Raw genomic sequence first — 24,255 nt, 5'->3', positions numbered from 1 at the left:
CCTTCCTCCCTTCCTCCTTCTGTTCTTTCTCTATCTCACTTCTTTTCCTTTCTCACTTTGTATTTATAAAATATTTCAAACATACAGAAAAGCATAGAAAATACCCATTGGCTCTTTGCCCATCCCCTAGATTTAACCACTGTTAACATTTTACTATATTTGCTTCATTATATTTTTTTGGGTACCAGCATTTTCTGAAGTAAATAATATTCGTCATGATACTTCCTCTTTAAAATCTTGAAGGCAGAGAGTTTTGTCTCTTCTATTCATTGCTCTATTATTCACTGCCTGGAAGTTGGTAGGCCTTCAATAAAGAGCTGTTGAATGAATGGATCTCGTTTAATTAATCCTCATGCAAGTCGGTATTATTATCATCCCCATTTCTGGAAGAGGAAACAGGCACAGAGAGGTAAAGGAACGTGTCCAAGGCCACACAGCTAGGAGGCGGTGAGAGGGGGGCTGAGTCCAGAGCCCAGGCATCTCCCGCACTAGAGCTCTTGAGGGGGCCTCCTCCACTGGGGTGTTCCTTTGTCCCTTCTGCCCACCTGTCCCGTCCAACCCCCTTCCACAGAGGAGACCCAGAGGAGGGAGAGGGGTGCACAGACCAGCCAGAAGCAGGTCATCCCCATTCAGGCACCTGGGTGGTCTCCGTAAAAGCTGGGGCCCTCTCTCTTGCCCAGGGGTGGAGACAGAACGCTCCTTCCCAGAGGAGTGACCTTTGGGGTTTGTTATGAGTAGAGATTCTTTCTGGGGAACGTGATGGCTGACGCTGGGAGCCTGGGTCCCCAGACTTAGCCCACAGGAATGTGGGGCGGAATCTCCAGGCCTCTGCCCTCGAGGCCAGCTCTCTGGGCCGCCTTGGGCCAGCCAGAGGAGGGCGGTTCCAGGCAGCTCTCCCGGTCGCTGGGCCTTCTGCGGAGGTGGACTGGGACCTTGTATTCCTAGGCTGGAAGGCCGCTCCTCAGCTTCAAAATCTGAGTCCTGGAGTCGGCCTCTTCTTAGTCGTGTGACACTGGACAGGTGCCCAGCCTGGCAAAGCCTCGGTTTTCACATCTATCAAATGGGGCTAATTATTATCCCAACTTACAGCAGGTCTGGGGCTAGGATGAGGCAAGCCAGGTGCCCAGGACACAACATTTAAGGAGGTGCAGGCTTGAGGCAGGAGAGAGTCCATGTCCCTTAAATTATGTCCCCTTGTCATGTCGCTGCCAACCCTAGGCCCAGCCCTTCCTCCCCGGGTTGTCGTTGGACAGAAATGAGCTCTTCTGTGCAGAGCACATGAGCACCGTGCCTAGCACACGCCTTGGGCTCACTCTGGGAAAAGCTGCTGCTTGTTTGTTATTCTTACTGACTGTTCTCCAGAAGGAGGCTGGGCCCTTTCCAGCCACTGCCCTGTTTCCCGGCTCTCTCAGTGGCCTGCGTCTTCAACCACCTGTGCGTACTGCACAGTTTTCGTGATTTACCCCCCCCCTTCTCTAGGTATTTGATCTCTGTGAATTTCCTGACTTACAGCCCTGCTCCATGGTGACTGCTAATATTTACCATGTGCTTCGCACATGCTGGGCCCCGTGCTAAGCGTGTATACTCCCCCTCTCTCCTAATCTTTACCGTGACCCCGTGAGTGAGGCAGGAACTACGATACGCCCATTTTGCAAACGAAGGAGCCAAAGCACTGGGACATGAAGTAACTTGTCCTGGGATGGACTGTGAGGGAGGGCCAGAGCTCGGGGTAGGTCAGCATGGTCTAACGGCACGGCCTGCATGATGGAGCCCAGCATGGCTCCTTTCGCTTTTCACCAGCCTGCACCCCATGAGGTGCAGACGCATGACTCAAACCAGGGGCCCCCATGCCCGTTGGGGGAGACCGACCTCTCCGAGCGAAGTCAGGCATCAGGCACCTGGGGACAGGGGGATGGCCCAGATGCCCTCTGAGCTTTTCCAGGCCACAGCGGGTGGTTTCTGAGTTCTTCCCAGACCAGACAGTGGCTTCTGCTTTCGGGCTGCAGTGGTAATGACACTGAGCTCACAGTTACAGAGCATCCGCCCTGAGCCAGTGCTGTGCTCCATGCCCCACATCCAAGACCCCGATCAATCCTCACAACATCCCTCTCCTTCATGACCGTCTATGTTATGAACGAGGGAGACCTCCAGGCACCTGGCCAGGGACACAGCCCACATATATGGCAGGTCCGAGAGCTGAAACTTCCGTGTGGCTGAATGCCAGGTGGGCTGGGGGGCGAAGGTTTGGCTGCTGAGAGCCTTGTGGGCACCTGCCCCCGGTCACACCTTCTGGGCCTCCCCCTGCTGGCAGCCACTGTGGGCAAAGTGGGGTTAAGCCCAAGAGTAGGTCATCGCTGGGGCTAGGGCTGAGGCTGGGCTGGGGAAGAAGGCACGTTTTGGGGCGGCAAGGACTCCAAATCTGGCCACTCCATGCCCAGGCCCTGGGCCCCAAAGACACACACACATTGCTTTGGATGAAGTAGAACACGGGGCAGGTAAGGGTTGATCTGGGGGAGACAGCTCATCTCCAGTAACAATGCTGAGGTTTGTCATTTGTACCAATCGGTTTCCCCCTCTGTGTCCTAACTCCTTCCTTTGTAATTCATCTTTGATCCCGGCCACCAGAGTGGGCGTCCATCTGGTCACATGCAAACTCTGCTCGGGACTGGCCAGTCACACCCCACGGGACAGTCGGAACCTTTTCCTGGCATTCCGGGCTGTCGGCAGACATCCCTCAGTCCTTTCCCCTGTTGCTCGCATCACTCCCACACCCCAGCCCTGCGCACCAGCCTTCCCTAGTCCACAAGCAGTTCGGGCAGCAGAGACTAGTATGACAGTGGTCTGGGCCTGCCTCTTCGCTTCTCCACAGGTGAGTCCCTCTGCCTAGAGTGTCCTCCCTCCCCTAAGATCCTTCCGGATCTTCTCAGGCCGGGCTGGGCACAGCTCTGAACTCCCAGGCCTGAGGGTTGCTGTGCAATTTAATACCACACTGACGATGGGGAGTTTAGTGGTTAAAAATGCAGGCTCTGAACTTCGGTGTGGGTTCAGGCCTGGCTTTGCCACTTACCAGCTGTGGGACCTTGGGCTGGCCTTGCTGAGCCTCTGTTTGCTTCTCCGAATGCAGAAAGAATGACACGACCGACTCCATCAGGGTGCTGAGGAGCCAGAAGGGTGTCATGCACGCAGAGCGCTGGGCTCAGGGCCTGCCCCCTTCCAGCGCTCAGAAGGATCGGGTGTTTGTCTACTGGTTCTGCAGCCAAGTGGGTGCCGGCCTCCGTGCTGGATGCAGGGATAGAGTGGTGACTGGGCTCGTGTGGCCCCTGCTCCCACAAACAGAGACACTGGAGAGGCAGATATTCACCCCTTCATTTCCATTGTGACTACGGTAATTAGGTATATCAACCCCCCCCCAATCCCCCAAACGCTCACCTTGACCTTGAAGCTCCCTGGGGCAGGAACTAAATCAGACTTATCTCTGTAACCTCAGCTCCTCAATCACGGTGTGGACGCTCAGCAGATATTTAAGCTGAAAAGATTTCCATGACAAACATGGCACTTGGGGAGTGATTGGGGCTGCCTGCCGCACTTGGCACATATGAGATTATTTCATTCTATCAACATCTCCGTGAAGTGTATACTATTACCCTCACCCCCATTTTACAGATGGGGAAACTGAGGCACAGAAAAGTTGCCCAAACTCTCCAGAGCAATACAGCCAGTGAGGGCCAAGTTCAGGATTTGAACCCAGGCAGCCTGGCTCCAGAGTCCACTGGCCATGAGCTTCTCTTAAGTGATGCCATTTTCCAGGGGTGTCCAGAAAGGGCCTGGTGCCCTGACCCACCTCAGGAAGCTGGACCAGGAGGACCCAAGGCCGGCCTGAAGACCTCACCCATGTCTACCACCCCTGTTCCCTGGGGGGGCTCCTCAGTTTTCCACTCCCCAGGTGGGCAGTGAGGGAAACGAGGCCTCAGCTGCAGCCTTTGATGTCCCCTGCCAAGCTGGCACTTTGAGGCCTGGGGGTGCCTCAGGGGATCCCAGCCCAGCAGCTGGGCTGGCCTCGGGGCCAGTGTTTCCGTAAACAGCTCAGTGAGCCAGCCCCACGTGGGGGCCGAGGTTTGGCTGACCCTGTGAGGTTTCCTCTCACACGGCCACTTCCACCCCCTCTGCCTGGCTGGGTTTCCAGTAATGAAGTGTTTTCTCTGGGGCTGGTGGGGCTGGTGGGGCTGGAGGGATGGGGCATGGAGGGGCCTCCCTGTCCCACTTCCTGCACTGGGCTCCTGGAAGCTGGTCCAGATGCCTCTCACTGCAGCCCCGGGCAGCCCGTAGGCCCATCTGGTGTCTCAGAGTGACATTACCTCTGAGGGGGTAGGTCTTGGGATCCTTAGAGCAGGGGTTGTGCCAGAGGGAGGCTATGGCTGGTCCTTTCTGAGGGGTTGTGGGTTAGAGAAACAGCTTCTCCTGGAGACAGACCCAAGCAGCTTGGAGATGGAAGGACAAGTCTCAGCTGCCGCTCTGGCCTCCTCCCCACCCAAAGCCAGCACCTGCAAACTGGGGGGAAGGACCGGTCGGGATGAGCTACCATCCGCTGAGTGCAGCTATGCCCCAGCCCTTCAAGTCGCATGACAACTCGGCTTGGAAACTGAGGCCCAGAGAGTTGGAGTGACTCACCCAAAGTCACACAGCGAATTGTGTGACTGGGTCTCTCCCTTCCTTCTGAATCACTTCTGTCTTTTTGTCTGAATCCCAAACAGTAGACACTGCGAGGTGCTTCAGGCCATCTTTTAAGAGGCAATATGGCACAGTGGTAGGGCCCCAGGGGCTGCTGGGGGGTGGAGAGGACCCAGAGCCCCAGCTGAAGACCCCCACCCTTTGCTTCCTACCAAACCATTTAAACCATTTTCCTTGGGCCTGCTTTAAATATTAGAGTTTGTATGGGAGTTTGTTCTGAACAGGGGTCTGCTGTCTTGAGGAGGGGGCGCAGGGGTGACCAGGAGCTAGGATTGGGGTTCCCCTTCCTCTACCTGGGGACCCTGGGGCCCAAACTGATGACTGGCTGGTGACTCACTCCCTTCTTAGCACATCCTTCTGTGCCATGACTGAGAGCCCTATAGGGGTGGCCCCTAACCAGGGTCCTCCTAACCAATGCCCTCCCCGCCCCCAACACACACAGGGACTAGGAGCAATTCACTCATGCCTCAGGCCAGGCCAGATGTTCATGTGGGCATTAGTTTTGCTAACCACATGTGACTCAAGGGCTCCCTCAGAGCTGGAAGGCTCCCAAGAGGCCACAGAGGGCCACCCTGTCATGTCACAGTGGGGGAACTAAGGCCCTGAGAGGGCAGGCGACTCCCCTAAGGCCACTCAGGGGTAGAGAGGAGGAAGGAAGGTGGCATTCTGATACCTGACCCAGAGCTTTTCTACATCTCCAGTTGTCCCTGGATGTCCAAGGCCTCTGTCCCTATTCCTACCCCCAGCCACAACTGTCCTCCCCAACTGACACAGGGCCCTCCCTGTGACCAGGCCTCTCCAGCTTTATCTCAGTCTGCCTCCTACTTGGCTCTACGGGCTTTATCCAGATTCCATTGCTCACAACTCCCCGATGGCCCTTGCTCTCATGCTACCATCCTCTTTTTTTTTTTTAAGATTTTATTGATTTATTGGAGAGAGAGAGAATGAGAGAGAGAGAAAGCACATGGGGGGGAGGGTCAGAGGGAGAAGCAGACTCCCTGCCGAGCAGGGAGCCCGGTGCGGGACTCGATCCCGGGACTCCAGGATCATGACCTGAGCCAAAGGCAGTCTCTTAACCAACTGAGCCACCCAGGCGCCCTACCATCCTCTGTTTTAATTGCTTTTTTGCCTGTACAACTCCTACTCTTGCTTCAAGACTCAGCTCAGATGTCACCTCCTCAAGTAAGACTTCCAAAACCACCTCTCCCACCTCCCAGACTGGATTAGGTCCTCTCCTCTCATTGCTTTCCCACTGACTGTGCTGTAATCACTCCCACTTGTCTCTCTCCTCCCCTCTAACCCGAGAACTCATTGGGCAGAGATCTTATTTTAATTCTTTATGTACTAGTAGGGCATAAAGAATTCAGTGTTTGTTGAATGAATGCATGGGTAGATGGATATACAGATGGATGGATAGAAGGATGGATGGATGGGTGGATGGATGGATGGATGGATGGATCAATGGCTGAATGGATCAATGGACAAACAAATGGATCAATGGATGAACAGATAGTTGGATTGATGGACAGATGGATGGATGGATTAGGTATGGATATGGACAGGTAATGGCACCTACTGGGACTCAAACAGTGAGAGGTAAGTCCCTGAAGACTAATATCCCCACTGACGGAAGGGCTCTCTGATGGGGAGGGAGTAACCTAACCCATTATCTGCCTCCTCTGAGAGATGTCTGGCCAAGGACAGAGCTAGCTCTGCCCTGACACCCAGTCCCTCATGAGCAGCAACTGGTTCCAACTCAGTGGGGTCTCCTGAATTCCGGTAATTAGTCGGCATCAATGAGTTTATAGGAACCACCTGTGCCTCCTGACATTCTGGAACTCTGTATTCCTGAGGGCCCTCCCTCCATGCTTCCCTCTGGATCAGAGCTGCCACTCCATGCTTTTGGGCATAGAAACAGATTCCTAGAGCCAAGAGGCCCTAAAAAATATGGAGTTTGCCCCTCTCCCATTTAACAGATGAGGAAGCTGAGGCCAAGCAAGGCCAAGGAACTGGCCCAGGAATGTACAGCTATAGAGCTAGGATTAGAGCTTTGGTCCCCCAGTTCATTCATTCATTCACGCATGCATGCACCAAAGACATATCTAGCACCTAACATGTGCCAGGTGCAGCGCCTTCTCCTTGGCATACTAAGTCTGTAAATAAACCCTCATGCCGATTTCCAAAGCCCTCCCCATGTCCCAGCATGACTTCCTCCCAGCTCCCCAGCTCGCCAGCAGGCTTATCAATGCTTCACCAGCTGCACCCTTGGTGCAGCCCCTGGGCCAACCCCCTCACTCAGCCAGTGAGGGCCAGTTCGTTGCCAGGCCCCCCGGGTCACAGAACTATGTGAAGCCGTGCACAGAGGTGATCACATGCGTGTGCTGAGAGCTCCACATTCCAGCCCCCCTTTGGGCGAGGACCGTGTTGGTCCCTGCATGCAGAACCTGGCCAGCGCAGACTGAAGCCAAGTGTTAAACTGTCCAAGCCCCACGGCTGTCCTAGGGGTGGGAGAAGGAGCTCAGCATGGCACTTGGGATCTCAGGGTCAGAAGCAGACCTCTAAACTCCTGCCCAGAGTGGGGACCGTGTGGGAGAAGGGGCCAGGGCCAGGCGCCGGGGGGCTGGGTATTTGCAGACCGCGGCCACAGGCAGCCCGCAGGAACTCCATGAGCTCCTCCCAACATGGCCGTGAGCAAGGACAGTGTGGGGGCGGCAGGCCTTGGAGAGATGCAGCTTCATGTTCCGGGTCAGGAGCCCAGACCTGGGCAAGTCCTGGTCATCCGCTGGGCCCATTGTGTGGACCTTCCTGATGGAGGGGACCCCGCCGAGGACAGGGAACAGCTTGGTATCCGGGGGCCCAACTAAGGTCCAGCTGTACAGAACAGACAAGCTTCTGGGAACAAATCGATGCACTAGAGAACCAAAGAAGAATGTGGAAACTCCTAGGATAAAATTAATATGACACAGACTAGGCCAATGAAGCAGGAGCATCGCCTCTGGTCCGAGGCCGTGAAGGCCCGGTGTGCCTTCTCCACCCCTCTTCTCCAAGGTGACCTTGGGTGATTCCCAAACTGAAACACGCATGCAGAACACCGGTGGGCCTCATTAAAATGCAGATTCTGCTTCTGGGAGGGGCCTGGGATTCCACATTTCACTCGAGCCCCTGGAGGATGCCGACACCCCAGCACACATGTGGGGAGGAAGAGCCAGAGACTCAGCTCCAAGATGGAGAAGACCTCCCTGACTCCATTGGACTCTTTGGGAGCAAAGATAAACCTTCCGTTGGGTCAAGCCACTGAGATTTGGGGATTTGTGACCTCAGCATAGCCTAATGTGCCCCGATTAACACATTTAGCCAGGCAACCAATATTCACTGACTTGTTAATCGAGGTACATTAGGCCATGCTGAGGTCACAAATCCCCATTTGTGTCCCAAGTCCCCAAATCTCAGTGGCTCTATGTTGCTGCCATGAACTCATTTGTGCCCCAGGCGCCTCCCTCCTCAGGAGGCACTCTCCAGGTGGTGCAGTGCACGAGGTGGGGGGGGCACCAGAGAGGGACAGCCCCTTCAATGCTGCTCCCTCTAGGCATCTAGAAGCACCTCCTAATCCCAGCACTGTCAGTCATGGCGGTGCCAGGATTTGAAGCCAGGATCTTTGGACTTATGAGCCCATGTTTCCTTCCAGTAACGCAAAGAGCAGCCAGGCTCATTCTGGGGTCCTATTTGGGGGAGCTACAGCAGCCCCCAAGAGACTCATAGGTTCCCTGGACTGTCACATCCCTCTAGCACCGAACTTGGCAGTTTTGGGGGGGCCTGCCCCACGTGTAAGGAGTCAGCAAAGTGGCACTTCCCGCTGCAGGCTTTCAGTACTCGGAACTGTGTATGCACGGCTCACCACTGACACTTCCATCCCCGGAGCTGGCCAGGCCCCAGGGCCTCCCTCTGTCCGCACGTTGCCCTCCTCAGTTATAAGAAAGGACCAGTTGCGAGCACACAGCCACACTGTGACTCAGAGAGGCCCCTGGGGGCAGGGGTCGGGGGAAGGATGGTGGTGGCAACACTTCCACTCATCTCTTGTCGCCTCCCTGGCCTGCGCTGGCCCGTGACTTCTTCACCCCCCCCGCTGGGAGCCCACGGCAGCCTCACCTCCTGGCTGTCGGCGGAGGCTGTCCCCTCCGATGCCTCCCTGGGCAGTGTGCCTCTGGCCAGTTCCCCCCACACCGAAATGCTCCTGTCTTCCTTCTTGCCTCAGACGGAGGAGTGGTTCCGGAAACAACTGATCAATGGTGATAGAGGTCAGAAGAGTGAGTACCTGGAAGGGTGATGAGGAACCTTCTGGAAATGTATCTTGCTCTGGGTGGTGGTGACATGGGTGTGCACGTATGTGAAGAGTTATCGAGATGTACACTTCACACTAGCACATTCCCCTCGATCTAAAAAATATGTGCCACCGAGAGCTCTATAAGCAGTAGTCACAATAAATAACAATCAAAACGACAACAAAAGGTTGTGGAGTCCAGTGGACCTGCACTGAAAACCTGGCTCTATTTTCTAGCTGTGCAACCTTAGGCAAATACTTAACCTCTCTGAACCTCCCCTTTCTTATTGAGGTGTAGACTGTGAAGATTAGAACCACCACTTTTTATAAAAAATACTTAGCATAGGGCTGGCTTCCTCTGCGTGCCCTTTATGTAATCACTTCTGTTGTTCTTAAAACCAGTGGTCCTAGCAAGGACGGGGCCCGGGAGTGGTCTTCCCTGAGCGCAGGCAATAAGAGGGGCCCGCGGTCTGTAGAGAATTTAAAGATAAAATGAAACTGATGAGAAGTCAGTATATATATATATAAACCATGTCAGTATAGAAATGTAACTTCTGTCAATCATAAAGTACTTTGTCCTGAAAACATCTTGTCTTGGTCCAAGTTCTAAACAATTGATGCGGTGACTGTTGAATTTTAATTAAGCTTCAAATTTAGCACATTTTAGTTTCTTATCCTTTTTTTTTTTTTTTTTAGAGAGAGAGAGAGAGAGCGCGCACAGGGGAGGGGCAGAGGAGAGAGAATCTCAAGCAGACTCCATGCGGGGCGCAATCTCACAACCCCGAGATCATGATGTGAGCTGAAATCAAGAGTCAGACACCTAACCGACTGAGCCACCCAGGCACCCCCTAATTTCTTACCCTTTAGTAAACCTATCCTACGTGGAAGAGAACTTAGAGATCTCTAGGAAGACAGCTGCCCAGCGCACACAGACTCAGGAGCACACATTCACTGGGAGCAGAAGCTCCTGACAGTTCAGAATCTTGCTCAGCCCTGTCTCCAACCCTGGGGGTGCGGTTCTGCACCCCGACAGTAGATTCAAAGCAACAAGGTCACAGAGTGATGGTGAAAATGAAGATATAGGTATTTCAATTCTCTCGTTCTATTTGAGTTCTTGGAGTTTGGGTTTGTGCTTAAAATTGAAAACAGTCAAACAGTGTGACCGTGAAGTGGGGGGGGGCTGTTTTTATTTGGTAAGTGCAAACTTTAGTTCATACGTGAAAACTATTTGTCTCATCTCATGGTTATTACTGAAAATAATCCTGTTGTGCAAAGGAGCGGGCTGCTCAGCAATGATCCACTCTGGGTGTAGAGCACCCTAGGCATGCCTTGGACTAAAACATAAGCATAAGCATGGATAGACAAACAAATGTACCTGCTTCCCTCCAGGCCTGGGGACACCACCACCCCCACCCTGCCCTCCTCCTCCAGCCAGAACCACCGAGACCTAGCGTGCATTTCCATCTTCATCCTCCATCATCAACTCCTTCCCCAGGACTGCAGCTGGGAGGGAGGCTCCCCCCTCAGCAAGTCACTCAGTCTGACCCTATATCAGGTCACTCTTCTTCCTCACCCACCGCCCATTCTGGAGCCCAGTGCCCTCACTTTGAGGTTTGGGGTCCTGGTGGAGATTATGGGAACCAAAGCCTTCCCCAGCCCCTGCTCGGCACCGCCTGTTATTTTCTTTACCAAATTCTATAGTCCAAGCCCTTGTCCTCACACCCCTTACCCAAAGCAGCTGGAGCATTGAAGATGCCCCCAGAAACTGGGGGATTTGGATTTGGGTGTCCTGCTCCCGCACGTACACCACCACTCCTCCCCTCCCTCAGCTCCAGCCACACCTTGGCTCCCAGGATGGGCACATTATCATGCTCACTCCGGCCTTCGTACTGCACGTACTGTTCTCTCTGCCCGCAACGTTCTGCCATCTCTTACTCCCCACCCCCGCCCCGTCTGTGGCTCTCTGTAAAGACACCTCCTCCGGAAAGCCGTCCCTCACCTTCCGTCTGAACAAGGACCCCACCTCAGTATGCCCAGGAATTCCACCTGTTTTCCCACTGTCATCTCCCACTCTGGGCTTTGTCCCAAGGTCACTGTTGTGTCCCCAGCTCTTACAGAGGGGGCCTCAGAGATGACCGAATTAAACGAAATGGATTTGGTTCTTCCAGATCATCTGGCTGCGCCCGGCAAATGCTGGCACACAGTAGGTCCAACCTGCACGGGTTCATCCACCCTTGGCCACCTTCCAGAGTCCAGGGAAGCAGGCCGGAGGGAGGCTCCTTGGTGCCAAAAGCAAACAGGCCGCCCGGGGAAGTTTTGCTCTGGGTCACACCCGCCTCTGGGTGGCTGCCAATCTTCCTGCCAGAAACCACAGGCCCAGCTGAAACTGCCCAGAGTCCGGGCCACGGGGCTTCGGAGGACTTGGGTCAGCGCTGCAAAGGGGGTGCCTGTGGAGCTCTTGCTGGGTGCACAGCGCCCCGGGGCTTGGGCGGGGGTCTGGGGCAGGGCTACAGCGGCCACAGCCGCAGCTCGGAAGGCCCCCTGGGGCTGGGAGGAGCAAGAGAGGCCCCCGCCAGCCTGTCACAGGCTCTTGGCACTGGCACTGGCTCTGGCTTTCACACACGCACACGCACGCACACACTCACACTCACACTGGCAGGCCCCCTCTTGGTGGCCTCCACGGTCTCATCTTCAGGTAAATGGGCTCATCAGTGGGAGCATGAGGATGGGGAGAGGAAGGGGAATGCAGAGACCAGAGTGTGTGTGTGTGTGTGTGTGTGTGTGCGTGCGCGTGCGCGCGCGCGCGCGTGTGTGTGTGTGCACGCATGCCCAAGAGTGACCTCACAGCCGCCGGAACATAAAGACTTACAGGTCCTGCCTCCCAGGCTCAAAGGCTGGCTCCGTGGGGGACACAGTGACATGAGAGGCGTGCCACAGACCCACCTTCTGGCCTTCTCCCTCCTCTGCCTCCTCTCAAAGGTAAGGGGGCCCCGGGCCCCAAAACGTCTTGCTGACTTCCTCGGCGTGGTGGGGGAGGTGTGAAGTCACTGCAGGATCCCCTGGAAGAACTCCTGCAGGTTCCCGGTGTTGGGCACAGTCCAGCTTCCCTCCCCGGTGCCCAGACGTTCGCCTCTGGCCAGCTCTGCTGTGTTACCTCAGGCGAGTCCCTTCTCTCTGAGCCTCAGCTGCTGCCCCAGCTAAATGGCCATAATGATCATGAGGCCTTGGTGAAGACCACTGATGGTAATTCATCAGAAGTGCTCCACACAGGACCTGGAACGTGGCCGGTGTTCCAAAGAAGAGGGCCATGACTATTCATGGTCCCCAGAGCCCTTCTACAGAGCTGAAGGGGGTGTCCTCATTATAAATGGGGAGACGCAACATAAAATCTGCTTTGCCTAACTGTGAGCCAGGATTTGAATGGATGTTGGTGTCTAGCTGATGGGAAAGTTCCCACCACAAGGGCATTAATGCTGTTGGTCGTGAGTGACCTGCAGACCCGGCTGAAGGGGGACGGGGAGACACCTCATGGAATAATGATCTCCTCTTATGGAACATTTTTCAAAAGGTTTGTGAAATACCTACCTTGCCTAACATATCCAACAACCTCATAAGGAATTATTATCCCCTGTTTTCGGGCAAGCAAGGCTCAGAGAGGGCAAGCAACTTGCCTAAAAGCACACAGCAAAGAAACATTGGAGTAATAGAGGCGGTGGAGCCCAGGATAGGCTTGGGTGTGTGGGGGGTGGGGAAGGCGCACTTCCATTTGTGCTCCTCCTGCTGCCTGTGCCTCTTCCCCTACCTGGACCAAGGCCACAGCTGCCAAGCCCTGTCATTCCCTCAGCAAATACTGAGTTCCCCATGCCATGGAGATCGGCCCCACCACAAGCCATGATCTCGCTGTACGTTCATGCTTCTTTGAAGAGCACGGCAGGAGCCTTTCGCTCCTGGGTCCTGAGCAGGAGTGGGAGCAAGGCTGTGAACCCTGCTGACACCCCAATCCCACTGTTTCTTCTCCCGAAGGGGCTGAGCAAAACCTGATGCCTGCGTGGGTGGCTTGGGTAGTTGGAATGGGGGACTTGGGGTTCTGGGCCCAGGCTTAAATGAAAGACCAAAAGGAAGCCGTCCCGGACTCACTGTCCACCCCTCCCTTCTTCCCTGTCCCTGGGAGCCAGGCAGCATCCTATGCAGAGTCAAGGACTTAGTCATCACCAACATGGAAAGCCACAACCATCCTCAGAGAGAGAATTCTAAGTCTTCCAGCAGCCTGTGGGCTCCTGGGCTCAGGCCTGCGAACAGGGCCAGGTGGCAGAGACCTGGAAACGGACAAAGTCACTGTGACTAAGAGCTAGCCGTGACCTCATTTAATCCCTGTCACCATTTCAAGATAGGTGGTCTCCAACCCCTCTTACTGGGAAGGAAACAGCTCCCTCCCCATGAAGCAGTTAAATGGCATGTTGAAGGTCACACAGCCCATCAGTGGTACAACTTGGATTTCAACTCTTCTCTAGAATATTCCACATCCAGGACTCGTCCCCCTGGTGACTGCCGCAAGGGTCTGGGGAAACTGCATGTGTTAGGAAGGGCCTGGAGATCCAGGGAGTCCAGCCTTGACCCCACACTGTTTTGAGCTTCTGTTTCCTGGTCCTTCCAGGGGGCACAAAGCTGGTACCTAATCTTGCAGGGTTGAATTAGCACATTACAGCTCACGGCTTGCCCATGGCCAATGCTAGCTACAATCATCGATATTACTAGTGGCCCCTCCTGGGTGTCAGGGTGCACACATCCGGCCCCAGCCGAGCTCACCCCATAGAAAACCCAGGGTGGGAACCCTGGTACAAAGCAAAAGGCCTGTGGCCTGACACCCCTACTTTCAGGTGGAAGGGACCCAAGAGCCAGTTCTGGTCAGGATCCCCACTTCTCACTAACCAAGGGAGCCCAACCTCTGATTTGCAAGGGAACCCCAAAGTCTGGCTGATTGCTCCTCAGGCCGATTCCGTGAGAGTCATTTCCAGACATATTACAATGCAGCATTGGATTTATAAAGAGGGGCCCTAGATGCTGCTTCAGACTTCCAGGTGAGGCTGATGCTGCTGTCTGGACCAGGCTTTGAGGGGCAAGGCTAGGCCATTATCTCTAGAATCTCTCTGGTATCACCCAGTCTCTGGCTTGGAATTCCTACAGAGATGGCAACTCGCTCCCCTGTGAGGCCCTGGGCAGAGAGCTGCCCACCTGCCTCACTACCTCCCAGCCTGGAGTCCCCCTTCCCCCCAACCAGGGCTGGTTGGCCCGTGTGGGGCGGCCTCTGGTGGCCAGGGTGCAAGCTGCAGGCCACTGAACGCAGGTTTGCAGGACTGGGGGGTCCTCGGGGTGGGACAAAGTAGGCACTAGGGCAAAGGGGTCATTGCCTGCTTTGGGGCCACACAGAAGTTAGGAGGTGATTCATTCCATTTTTGTAAACTGTAAGTCTTCCATCCTCCAGCTAAAACCCTCTGGTCCTCCAAGGATCCTACTGAACTAAAGATTGGTCCCTCACCAAGGGGGCTACCGGAAACTACCGGGCTATCTTGAATTATGCCTGCCTCTGGGTCCCCACCTTCAGATGGACATATGGGAAGACCATGGCATCTGGTTTCTGGTTTGTTTGTTTCTTTGTCCTGAGTGTGGAGGAGCAACCAGGACACTTGGGTCAATACCTTGACCCTGTCCCTGGGGGGTGGGTCCCTGGCTCAGGCTTTTCCCTATTACAGGATCCTTGAGGAGGAAGCGGGCTCCCAGCTCTGCAGCTAACATGCTGTGACTTTTGGCAAGACGCTTTCTCTCTCTGGAGCTCAGTTTCCCCCATCTCTCCCTGGCAGGGGCATGGGGGTTAGAACTGGAGCAGAGGTGTCAAAATCCTAGCTATACATCAGAAGCCCCTGGACAGCCCGATAAAAATACAGATTCCAGGGCTCTGCCTCTGGAAGTTCTATTTGGTAAGTCCCAGGGGAGGCCTGGGAATTAGTATTTTACCAAGTTTCCTGGCTGATTTGATATGTATCCAGAAACATATTCCGGATTGTTCCAAGATCAAAAGCATCTATGCTACTGTTTGATTTATTCAGCTGTCAAGATAAATATTCGCAGTCTACGTTCTAGAAAATGTATAGTACCCTGCCATTGTAATCCTTTGTTTTGTTGCTTTTGCCTTTCTGTAAGCTTCTAGAGGGCAGGGCCTTAGTCATTCCTTGTAATTCCCTACGGTGATCATCATGGCTAAATGCACGGAGCATCTACTGCATGCCAGGCTGTGTGCTCAGGGTTTAACATGCATCATTTTACGTACTCCTGAAAACAATCATCTGAGTTAAATATTACTAATGCCCCCTTTTCACAGATGAAGAAACTGAGGCTTGGAGAGCTTAAGTAACTTGCCCAAGGTCACTCAGCTAATAAGGAGCAGAGTCAGGACTGCAACTGTAGGCCAAAGTCCTTGCTCATGACCACAAGGGTCCAAGGCCAGGTCTGTGTGACCCGGGGGCCACAGCATGGACCCCTCACTGCCCACCTTGAATGACCAAGTGACATGCTCTGTCTCTGCAGGTGTGTGCCCAGCTGTGCCCGACGCCGTGTGCCTGCCGCTGGCCACCACCCCGATGCCCACTGGGGGTGCCCCTGGTGCTGGACGGCTGCAGCTGCTGTCAGGTGTGCGCACGGCGGCTGGGGGAGCCTTGCGACCATCTCCACGTCTGCGACCCCAGCCAGGGCCTGGTCTGCCAGCCCAGGGCGGGCCCTGGTGGCCGTGGGGCCGTGTGCCTCTGTAAGCAGGTTTGCGGGACCGATGGTGGGTGTGTTTGCGAGGGTCAAGCCTGAGGGGTCCCGAGTCAAAGAGAAGCTCTTCTCTCCCTACCTCCTCAGTGCAGGTACACCATCCATTCCAGCCAAATCTGGGGACGCACGTTTCCCGAGGCCCTCCCCCTGCCCCTCCCCTCTTGTCTTTGCTCCGACTATGCCCCCCACCTGAGCGGCATCCCCCCATTCCTACCTGTCCAAATTACAACCAACTGTCAAAGCCAAGCTCAAACGCTTCTCCCCCGAGAAGTCCTCCCAGATTCCTCAAACCAGGAATCACTATCCTTTCTCAGGACCTTCACAACACTTCTGAGAAAATAAAAGTACAACCGTTTATTTAGGGAGGGCATGGAGTAATAGGTCTCAGGCAGTATGCTGAAACTTACCACACGATCCTTGCATAAATCACATAATCCTCACAAGGATCCTCTGAGGTAAGTCCTTTCAGATTCACAGATGAGCAAACTGAGGCTTGGTAATATTAACTGGCATGATTACTGTTACACAGCTTGGGACCAGGTCACGCAGGTTCTGAAGCAACATTTCGTTCTGTCTTCCTCCTGGATTGGGAGCCCTTGGACCAGAGTTTGGATCCTGAGTTTGTCATTTACTAGTGACCTTGAGTGTGTTACATCTCCCACCATTCCAAGCCTTGGTGCCCTCTGATGCTTTAGATCAGAGTTTCTCAACTTTGCTTTTTGGCCAGATAATTCTTTGGTATCATTCTTTACTGGGGAGGGGCGACTGTCCTGTACTTGGTAGGACCTTCAGCAGCATCCCTGGCCTTTACTCACTGAATGCCACTAGCATGTCCCTCACCTACGAGTCGTGACAATCTGTCTTAGACAAATGTCCCCTGGGAAACAAAATCATCTCCAACAGAGAACCACTACTTTAGGGAAAAACAAAAATGTGATGGTGTTCTTTTTTTTTTTTAAATAAGTCTTGTAGAGCAATCTACGTCTTTCATCTATTTGCATGTATCACTTTAAAAAAAAGAACAAGAGAGATAAGGGCTCATGAATCACTGATAATGAGTCCACTTATAGAAAAAAAACAAGGTTAAAAAAACAAGACTAATAGACATAAAGTTATCAATACTAAACCCTTGTTAAATGCTTTTTTTTTAAATCAGGGGAGTATAATCATGAGAAAATAGTGATTTATTTTATAAACTCATAGATGATTGCTAATAAAAATGTATCTAGGGAAAAAATGAGATAAGTAACTCTTATCTTCCCAGGCTGTTGTTTCAACGAGCCAGGACACATACAAAGCATTTGGCTGAACTTTATTTATCGAACACTTGCATAGCACTTAACTATGTGCCAGGCACTCACAAATATCACCTCATTTAATCTCACAACAACCATATGAGGTTGGTACTAATGTCATCCGCATTTTATAAATGGAAAAAAAAAAGGAGGCACAGAGAGGTTAGGCAATTTGCCCAAGGTCACACAGCTCATAAGTGGCTGAGCTGGGATTTGAACTGAGGGAGCTGGCTCCACAATCTTCATTTCCATCACTCTACTGCCTGACACTCAGCATGTGATGAGTTCATATTGGCTGTCACTGTCACTAAGTTTATTAAGGGGCTTTTCTTATTCCATCTTGATTCAGACTTCAGACAGCTGGAGGTCAAAAATGTACCTGGTCTTTGCTTCTTCCTACAACTCCCAGCCCTGGTCAGGCAACACAGTGGGTGCTCATGAGCCAGATCTGGAGGCTGGTGAACCCCACAGGTGAGACCTCACAGAGGCAGAGTCTAGGTCTTAGCTCTGGAGGGAATCTGCTGCCCCAAACTTTCTTCTCAATTCCTAATTGGGTGGACCTCTGACAGTGCACTCCAAGCTGTGTGTGTGTGTCCTCCGTAGGTTCCTGAACCCCCACACCCCAAGCGTGCAGCCTCCCCAACTCAGCCAAGGGCATCTCCACCCTCCCTGTGGCTTGAGTTCAAAACCACAGTCATTCTTGACATCTCTTGTTTTGCACACCCCAATATTGCCCGCCAGCAAAGTCTTCAAAATATTCTAGAACCTGAAATTCTAGTCCCTCCTCAGTCCATCCACTGCTACCAGCCTGGTCTGAGCCTCGTCATCACACACTAGATGTTGCATTAGCCCCATAACGGTCTTCCCACTTCCGTCCTTTGCCCCCTACTCTGTTCCCAACACAGCAGCGACAGGGGCCCTTTCAATACAGACATCAGATCACATCCCTCCTCCTCCTCAAGGCCTCCAACAGCTTCCCACTGGCTCAGAGTAAAAGCCAGTCCTCTCAGTGGCTACAAGGCCCCGCAGGGTCTTGCTCCTGTTTTCTCTCTGACCCTGCCTAACTCCCTCTCTCCTTCCTGCTCTCTGCTTCAGCCATGCTGGCCTATTTTGTGCCTTAAATACCCGAGGGGGCTCCTACCTCAGGGCCTTTGCACTGGCTGTTTGCTCTACCAGTGTTCTTTCCCCCCAGATATCTGCATGGCAAGCTCTGCATCTCCTTCTCATCTTTCTCAAAAATCACCTTCTTGGGGTGGCCTTCCCTGGTCACCATATTCAACATTCAACATCCCTCTCTTGAACCCTGCCCTCCATTATTTTTCTAGCTCTAATCACCATTGGACGTCATAGACTTTACTTGTTTATAGTGTTTATTTCCACTAGAGTGAAAGTTCCAATGAGGGCAGGATTTTGGCCTGTTTTAGTCATTGCTGTATCTATCATGAATCCCTAGAACACTGCCTGGCACATAGTAGGCCCCCAGTAAATAAGGACCGAATGAATGAATCATAGTAAGAGCTCTGGAGAGCCTAGCAGTAACAGGTATCATTCAGGGAGCATGTCCTGTGGGCACGCCCTTTATACATGTGATTTCTTTTTACCCTCAATAATGAGGTAGGTCCTATTATTAAACTGATTTTGCAGATGCAGGAACGGGGGTTCAGAGGGGAGAAATCACCTGCCTAAGTTCGCACAGTGTGCAAGTGGCTAAAGGCGGGGAAAAAAAAAATCCTCTGTTGTTCCTTCTACAAGGGACTCTCAGAGGGAGAGAGGACGCAGAGATGACCAGATACCTAGACTGGGCTCTGAAGTTACTTGAGGGAGCTTGCTGGACAAGGGGGCATAGGAAGGACCTGGAAGAGGAAGTAGGATTTTGGCAACTATATGTGTATATGGTTGGCGGGGATGAGGGAGTGGCGGACTGAAGAGTGAGTAGGTTTGGAGCCGCCTCCTGGTGTTTGGGACCAGGCACAAAGATGCACACAGACCCCAGGGCGGGGGATGGGGATGGCTGCCCAGGGCTCATCAGCCCCACCCCCAGCCAGCCCTGAGCTGGAAGACCAGGAGAGGAGCCAGGAAACCTTGCTAAAATTATCACCCCTCCAGCGGACTTTCCGAAAAAATCCCTCTGTTTACCAGGCCCTCCTGGACCAGGAGGCCCCAGGCCTGTGGTCCCAGAAGTCTGCTGGGAGACCCCTCAGGATTAAGGTGCAGCTGCCCCTAGTTTCCAGGAAACCAGGGGCCACATGATCCAGGCCAAAGGTCAGGGATTTGGCGTCAGAGGGCTGTGGCCTGGAAGGAGCAGGGAGAGGGCTGGCTCTGGTTCTGTCCTCCCCCGAGGAACAACATCCCCCACTCCCATTCACTGAGCATCCGCTATGCTCCAGACTTGCAGCGAAATGCTTTAACAGTAGTTCCTTTAATCCCCCAGTGGCTCTGGGAGCCGGGTCCGGTGGCTCAGAGAAGTGCAGTGACCTGCCCCCCAGGCCCCACAGTTAGCAAGTGGGAACAGGGGCTGGCGTCCACATCTGTGCAGGTCCCAAATTTCTGCGTGGGTATGGGCCTGTTGGAGGTTTTTCTCTGAAGACCCGGGAAAACCTGCTTTCAGGCAAATCCTTCCCAGACCCAACCGAACTGCCCCCCCCCGGCCCCCGCCACCCCGCGTCTCCAGGACCTCTGAAAGAGGTCCTCCTTGTTCTGCCCTTCTCTGGGAGGCTCACCCAGGCCTCTCCATGGCTTTTCATTCTGTCTTGCAGATGGTGACTTTCACATCTGTCCCCTGCCTGGCCCTCCATCTCTCAAGACAAGGACTGTGTCTTAGTCCTGTCTAGGAGCCCAGTAGTTGGCACCCTGGAGGGGCACACTACGTATCTCTGGAACTATAAGAAATCAGAACCTCTTTCATTAATGTCTCTTCTGTGCTGGGCCTTGCACGAGGCATTCTTTCAAAGGGCATTTCCTGAGGGTCTGTGTGTCCATCCATGCTCTGGGCCAGCACGGGGGGAGGGGGGAGCGGAGTGGGGGAGGGTGCCAGCCTGAACACTCTCAGCCCCAGCCCTCAAGGAGTGCTTGTCCAGTGGAGGAAGTGGGAATAACACCCATATCTTAAGGGCTTCGTCTGAAGAGTGTTTCTTGAGTACTTACCCTATGCCTAGCGTGGGGCTAAATGTTACGGGACTTACCATCTGTACCTGAAGGTACTCAGCTGTTCTCATCAAGGCTATTGTTAAGGCAACTCAGAGAAGTTAAGCAACTTATCCAAAGTCACAAAGCCAGCAAGGTAAGCCTGGGCCGGACAGTGATGACCACAACATAGCACAATGAAAGTGTGTTGCATGAACTCTCCGTGTGTATATAAGTTATATATTATTAATATATAGTAATTAATTATATTAATAGTAACAGCAGAGCAGCTGGGATCTATTGAAGGTCTCTTTTATGTTGGATTCATTACATACATCATTTCATCTAGTCTCTACCACAGCCCTGTGAAGTAAGTGCCCATTATAAAACCCATGTTGCAGATAAGGAAACTGAGGCAAGAAGAAGTGAAGTCGCTTGGCCAAACTGCATAGCTAATAAAGAGCAGAGTGGGGGCTCCCAGCAGGCCCGTGTCCCCACAGCCCCTGTGCCAGGATGCGGTATGCCACGCTGTCTTCCTGCAGGCGCCCAGGCAGGTCGGCAGTGGGGATGGGCCGGAGGCCCCCGGCAGTGCGCAGACGCTTAGGGGCCCTGGTCCCCAGCAGGATCGGGGCCAGCCTCTGCAGGGAGACCGGGTGGAGGATGTGGCTGGCACGGTCTTGCCCAGGGAAAAGTTGGGGGTCAAGGATGGGGGTCCGGTTTCTCCTCTGCAGGGGGAGAGGATGATGGGAGCTGCGAGGTGAATGGCCGCCTGTACCGGGATGGGGAGACCTTCCAACCCCACTGCAGGATTCTCTGCCACTGTCAGGACGGCGGCTTCACCTGTGTGCCCCTGTGCACTGAGGACGTCCGGCTGCCCAGCTGGGACTGCCCGCACCCCAGGAGGGTTGAGGTCCCTGGCAAGTGCTGCCCTGAGTGGCTGTGCGACCAGCGAGGGGAGCTGGGGGTCCAGCCCCTCCCAGCCCAAGGTGCGTGCGGGGGGGCGGGGCGGAGGCGGGGCTTCTCCGGAGCCGGGACCTGTCAAAGCCCCCGGGGGCGGGGCGGGGGCGGGGCTTCTCCGGAGCCGGGACCTGTCAAAGCACAGGTTTCCCTGCCCGCAGCTGGGAGGGGCTGGTGGCTGAGGAGGCTGGGAAAGCCGAGTGGGGCGTCACAAGACCTCTTTAAAACTGACAAACAACAAGGAAATAATTTTAAATCATAAAAAATAGAAACTAAAAATTGGTAGCAGAGCGGGGAAGGGAAAGGAGAGCTAGGATGCTTGAATCAAATGCTCACATTTCATAGCAGAGGTATACTATTATGACATATACTGTTATTGTAGTTATAATATATTGATATGTATTAGTAATACATTTATACCATTTAAATATTACATAATATATTAATATGTAGTTGTTTGGGCTTATCCAAAGAGGAACCAGGCGAGGGGGCTTGCCTCTGAGATGTGGGTTTAGGGGTGGGCAGAGGTGGAGGAAAGATAGTTACCTCTTGCTATAAATTCTTTAGTTTTAGAGAATTTGTTATTGTTACATCACTGGGTTATTATAATTATAGGAACATGGTCTTTTTAAAGAAAGGCATCTGAAAAGAAGGCATTGGGCCATGGATGATGGTGCCACCTGAGAGTAAAGCATGGTGGGTTCAGCATGGAGTCTGCCCAGGGTTCTAAGCCCAGCTTTGCTATTTCCTAGCTGTGTGACTCTGAGAAAGTTGCTTAACTTCTCTGTGCCTCAGTTCCTCCAACTGTAAGATGAGAGTAAGGGCGTCCACCTTGCAGAGTTGTTGTGAGGACTGGATGAGTAAATCCAAGGAAAGCAGTTACGGCAGTGCCTCGCACACAGCACTCTATCCTTGGTGGCTGTCATTATCCCCACGATGGAATGGGACACACCCACTTAAATACACAGGAGAATGCCAGTGAGTTCATCTTACGTATAAGAAAGCGGGATAGGACACTGCAGATGCATATCCGATCTCCATCATGTGTGTCCGTGTGTGTGTGTGCAGACACCCTGCACACAGGTGCATGTCACGCAGGCTTTCTCAACCTCGGCACCAGTGACACTTGGGCTGGGTGATGCTTTCGTATGGGAGCTGCCCTGTGCATTGTAGGGTGTTTAGCAGCATCCCTGCTGGATTCCAGTAACCTCACTCCCCGTCGTGACCACCACGATGTCTCTGGACATTACCAAATGTCCCCGGGGGAGGGCAAAGTCTCCCCCAGTTGGGAACCATTTGGTTAATAAGGACCAGAAGAAAGGACACCACAATAGTAAGAGAGCAGAATAAGATTTCAGGAGGAGGAGAAGCTAGATGGTGCTGAACCCCCCATCTTGTTCCAGGTACAGCCTCAGAAACTCTAGCAGCTTTGCCACCGGGTGCCAGCACCTCTACACACAGGCCACAACCTCCCTTCTGGAAGATGCCATGGGGTGCAGAGATGAGAAAGCTGCCACGTACTGGGGGACCGTCATGGCCAGCACCATCGTAGTTGCCTAGTAACCGACACAAACGAGGTGCTTACAGCACGGTGCTAAGCATGCCCCCTCTATTATTTTATTCAGCCCTAACAGTCGCCCCCTTAGAAAGTTTACATAGGAAGAAACTGAGGTCCAGAGAGGTTAAGTGACATGACCAAGATGGCACTGCTATAGCAGCTGGGTTGACTTGGCTGCCAAGCCCTGACCTCACGGTGCTGACCTCTCTTTCTTCCCCCCCAGGACCCCAGTTTTCTCGCCTTGTCGCTCCCCCACCCCCTGGTGCCCCCTGCCCAGAGTGGAGCACGGCCTGGGGCCCCTGCTCAACCACCTGTGGGCTGGGCGTGGCCACTCGGGTGTCCAACCAGAACCGCCTCTGCCGACTGGAGACCCAGCGCCGCCTGTGCCTGCCCAGGCCCTGTCCACCTGCCAGGGGCCGTGGCCCGTGGAACAGTGCCTTTTAGAGCAGGCCTGGGAATCTGGAGGTTCCGTGCCCGCCCTCCCCAGCAGGCAAGCCAGTGCTTGGGCCCTGAGCAGAAGGCAGATGGCCCCGCCCCGCACCCTTGGCTGGGGCAACGACATCCAGGCCCCAGAGGACAAGAATGTTCACAAGTCATCTGGTCCACCTGGACCCTGAGATAGAGCCAGGATGTCTGCCCCAGTCCCCCTTCCTCTACCTCACAGCCTAGGCTGGCCAAGGTTTCCATTGTCTTCTGGTCCATTCCCAGCCCCTCCACACAGCCTTTATCAAACATGTGTAATAGGCAAGCTTTCCAGCAGATAGGGCAACCAGCTGTCCCTTAATCATTAGGCCGAGGCAGGTGCTGGGCTGGACTGGCTATTTTTCTGGGGGTGTGGTGAAGAGGGGCACGCAGATATTCTGAATCTCCTGCTTCCTTTCCTGGAGTGACACAAAAACGTCCCCGAATACATGCCTGTGCAAGAGCTTGTAGGTCAGGCTTATGCTGTCTGAGAAAGCCTGCCCCATCCAGGGCAGAATTCAGAGGCTGTGTGCTATGTGAAAATCACAAGGTGAAATCACACTGTCTTGAAGAAAGTCAGAAAACAGGCCTGAGAGTGATCCCTTAAACCCAACTTGTATTAATAAGAATGAACTTTTCTCAGGCACCTGCAATGTGCCAGGCGCTGAGCTAGACACTTTATATATAGGTTGGTGCTTTGCAACATTTAAGACCAGAGAAAAGTAGGGGAGAATGAAGGATAGCCCCTGGGGACTGGGGAACGTGGCCTGAAATAAACCAACCCAAGCGTGAAATTCTGTCTGAAGTCTCATGTCTTATTGTTTTGGTTTTTTTTTAAACCTACATATAAATTTTCCATCCTCCTCTGTGATCTACATGTTATGTTTAAAAATAAAAACTGTGTTTTCATCAGACTCCAACCAGGAAATTGGAGAACACTCTCAGTATTTAAACAGGGATTTCTTCTTATTAAACTAATTTGATTGAGGCACGGTTTACACACA

The 24,255-nt window shown here is 53.3% G+C and overlaps 1 protein-coding gene across 3 annotated transcripts in view; it reads left to right on the top strand.

Annotated features, from left to right (window-relative positions):
- Positions 1 to 24,037, top strand: part of CCN5 (cellular communication network factor 5) — a 62,742-nt gene extending 38,705 nt beyond the window's left edge. Inside the window, exons 1-6 of one of the 3 annotated variants that reach the window (XM_073880371.1) lie at positions 11,484 to 11,741; positions 11,932 to 12,025; positions 15,629 to 15,845; positions 21,006 to 21,260; positions 22,635 to 22,808; positions 23,013 to 23,105. In XM_073880371.1, coding sequence (XP_073736472.1) covers positions 11,966 to 12,025; positions 15,629 to 15,845; positions 21,006 to 21,260; positions 22,635 to 22,783 — 681 coding nt within the window. In that variant the 5' untranslated portion in view covers positions 11,484 to 11,741; positions 11,932 to 11,965 and the 3' untranslated portion in view covers positions 22,784 to 22,808; positions 23,013 to 23,105. Of the gene's footprint in view, positions 1 to 11,483; positions 11,742 to 11,931; positions 12,026 to 15,628; positions 15,846 to 21,005; positions 21,261 to 22,634; positions 22,809 to 23,012 lie in introns of those variants that run through there. The other 2 variants (XM_025875484.2, XM_073880370.1) reach the window with 2 other exon arrangements.
- Positions 24,038 to 24,255: the final 218 nt, after the last annotated feature.

This window comes from Callorhinus ursinus, unplaced genomic scaffold (genome assembly GCF_003265705.2).
Source record: "Callorhinus ursinus isolate GAN/ISIS: 27379988/994484 unplaced genomic scaffold, GSC_fseal_2.0 scaffold38, whole genome shotgun sequence".
Lineage (NCBI taxonomy): Eukaryota > Metazoa > Chordata > Mammalia > Carnivora > Otariidae > Callorhinus > Callorhinus ursinus.
The sequence above is the reverse complement of the archived record's forward strand: the minus strand, read 5'-3'. Positions and strand labels throughout refer to the sequence as shown.